We start from the raw sequence: 3,269 nt of genomic DNA, 5'->3' as shown, positions 1-3,269 counted from the left end.
CAAATTTGAACAGGGTGCTTTTTACCCCCCTCGTCCAAGTCATTGATGAAGATGTTGAACAGTCATGCTTCGCCGTAGACTAGGGTTTGAATTTGGGGAGAAATGGCAGTACTTGAATTGTGAATTGTAAAATTGGTCATGTGAACTATAAAAATGAGATCACTCATACTAGCATTTTCTGTCGTACTAAATTTAGTGAAAGTTATCTTTAAATCCCACTGAGCTTTTTGGGTTTGGCTTCTGCTCACTGGACCTTAAATATGGGTACATGGGTTCTGATAGGCTCCTTTGGGCCTAAGTTTGTCCCAAATGAAGGATACCAAAATAGTATTGGCAACAGGTTTCAGTGTCACAACAATTGTGTGGTTCTGTATTCCCTCTCTCTTCCCCTCTCTTTTTAAACATAAGAAATAAAATATTTACTCTTAACATTTAAACAATCACCAGTATAATGTTTTACCTCAAACTGAAGTGGATGGGGTACTTGAAAGCTTTTTAGAGCTCTTTTTTCAGGGACTGCAGATTCAGGTAGACAACTCTGCATTGATTACACGCAGCTTATTTCGAGATTTTCTCTACAAATATAAGAATTGAATATTGATTCTTTTTTTTAAAAAATTCAGAAACTGGATTCTTCATTGATTGTCCACCCAGTTTGACTACTTATGTAGGTTTTATTCACATGTGCAAAATCAGATTATTTTAGAGTAGCAGTATCCATTGTGCTCTTGTTGTAAAAAAGCCAATAGTATACTACATTATATTAACAGGAGTTAACAGAAGGATAAAGTAGTGCCATAGCCAAGAATCCAAAGAAGCCAAAGATGTAAATTGCCAGACTTGGCCAGGAACAAGAGGATTCAAGCTCCTTCCTTGACTCATTGCTCCAAGTATTTTCCAAATTTTCCAGTACAAAAACAGTTCTTTGATCTGACAGAGGATCAAACTGCCTCTAGCACTATACTGGGACTCATGCTCAGTACTAAGACTGGCTTCTGCCACACTGCTATTGCCACCAGCTTCACCCTTCTTAATTCTGGTAATGTCCTCAACACTGGCCATTTCTGGTACCAATTTATCAGGAGTCTGCCTTGCTAGAGTACCCGAGATGTGGCCTTCACTCACCTGAAATGACACCACATAGACCCACAACTCTAAATTAACCAGCTACAGATTGTCTAGCAGTTCACGTTATGTACTTGGAGATGCAAATGCAAGGGTTCCTGTTTACTGATTGTTTGATAACTTAGTGTATCAGTAAGTAAACTATCACATGAATAAGATGGATCTTTTACATGCCATGACGTTTGTACTCTGAAAACTCTCTTACAGATGTGAAGAACATAAGGTGCAGAGTAAAGATGATTATCGAACAGCAATGGACAGAGTAATTCTAGCTGCTCGTATATCTGATCCAAAGCTTTTTCTTAAGCACATGACTATGAACATTAATATGGAACAAGTTTACAGTTTGGAACATAATTCTGCTCTAAAATGGCTGAAGGAAAACATGAAATGGGCTGGAAAAGTCTGGCTTTTTCAGTAGCTATTAGTTGGTAATGATTTTTTTGAACGGTTGAAGTAATCATTGTTGAAAATAATAAAAATCAATAAAGACTGTTTCCACTGTTTATACCCTATGTCTTATTGATTCACAGCAACATTTGTAAGGTTTCAAATTGTAAGTTATTCTTGAAGTGATTACAGATTATTTTCATAGATGGAAACACAATAATAGAATAACTTTTTTCTAGAGGCAAGTATTATTGCAGGTTCTCACACTGGGGTCAGTTTAGACTCTAGTGATAACATTAAAAATACCAAAACTTTTGAACTATTTCTTCTATTAAAATAACAATAAGGTTGTTATTCTGAGTGGCAGCCCATATACATGAGCACTGTTGATAGGTGTATGTTCAGCGCTTTCAGGCTGGATGTTTTATAGTCAGCAGGGTTTTAGTGTGGCACATGTCCACTTCACCTCTTGTTTTTTTTTTACTCCTCAGTTGGGAATCAATCTAGCTACTCCCCAGTTCCCTTATGCAACCTGTATTATGTGCCAGAGTATCTTGCTTCCCTGAGCTATTAATGCTTATTTGTATAAAGCTTATTTTAGTGCAGTGTTAGGCTCCTTTCAGTTCTTCCTGCATTAATTTTTTTTCTTACATTTTCTGGTTTAATTTTTTTAACTTGTCAGACCCCATACCTCTCCACCCTGCTTTCTAAGGTGGTTGTAGCCCATCTGTGCATCCCAATTCAGACCCTAGTTTCCTCAGTTAAAAACTTTTGGAGATTATATTCCCTCCAAACCAGTTCCTGTAGCTATTTCATCTTATATTGCTGACTGACTTGACAGTGTACCTCTTTACACAAAAGAGGAGGATAAATCCCTCAAAGTGCGTAGAGCTCTTGAAAATAAAAGTTATAATCTGCTCTCTCAGCCAATATAAGATGTTTCATAAAACTTAAAGTTTCTGATGCAAATAGGTGTTTTTAGAGGTGATACGCAATGGACTCACTTCAGTGCTATCTCCATCATTTTAACTTTCCTGGCACTGTGATCCTTGCACCATTCCTTAGCAGCACCATTGCCACCAACTATCTTGATTCTGATGTCCATCTAATCACAGATGACTATTTGGCACAAACTTAAGTTGTTCTACTCTTGGTTAATAATACCAGCAGCATGTGCATCTGTTTCCCAGGTAGTGACAGCTTATCTGGATCTGTTAACTGTATCTTACTACCACGGATCTCTCAAGAGCATTTACCACTTGAGCCTTCAGCCTTGTTAGAACTTTAATTATTTTCAGCATGCTTTTTAAATCTATAGTACTGAAACTTTATTAAGTGTTTATGGAAGAAGCGCCTTGTACATCAACTAGTTTTAGTACTGCCTTTTCCTGAGGACAAATTCTAAATCATACTCTTGAGTTTAAAGTCAATAAACAGTTTTCCAATAAGATTATGCAACTCTTTCCTCTATCCCTCCCATTTCCATGAAAGATTCCTGATTGTAAACCCACCATCAATATGACAGCAGTTCTTATAGGCACTCAGCTCACTGTACTACTACCAATGGCTGTAGAACTGTTTTGGATTTGGGGAGATTGAATAACTACAGAAGATGCAACTGCCTGGCATATTCCTAACTAAAATTATGTCTGTACAATTATGTTGTACTTAAATGCAAGAGCAGTCAAAAATATTCCTGATTTCTTCATTAGGTCCATATGGTGGAACATTCCAACCCAGTCAGCATTTTGTCT

At 37.1% G+C, this 3,269-nt stretch overlaps 1 protein-coding gene across 2 annotated transcripts in view; it reads left to right on the top strand.

The window, feature by feature from the left end:
- TOPAZ1 (testis and ovary specific PAZ domain containing 1) overlaps window positions 1-1,635 on the top strand; it is an 88,116-nt gene extending 86,481 nt beyond the window's left edge. For both annotated transcript variants that reach the window (XM_019508806.1, XM_019508807.1), the window contains one exon: window positions 1,333-1,635. In XM_019508806.1, coding sequence (XP_019364351.1) covers window positions 1,333-1,546 — 214 coding nt within the window. In that variant the 3' untranslated portion in view covers window positions 1,547-1,635. The remainder of the gene's footprint in view (window positions 1-1,332) is intronic.
- Window positions 1,636-3,269: the final 1,634 nt, after the last annotated feature.

This window comes from Gavialis gangeticus, unplaced genomic scaffold (genome assembly GCF_001723915.1).
Source record: "Gavialis gangeticus isolate Ggan-Ray unplaced genomic scaffold, GavGan_comp1, whole genome shotgun sequence".
NCBI classification, from domain to species: domain Eukaryota; kingdom Metazoa; phylum Chordata; order Crocodylia; family Gavialidae; genus Gavialis; species Gavialis gangeticus.
Note: the sequence above shows the minus strand (reverse complement) of the source record. Positions and strands in the feature narration are given on the sequence as shown.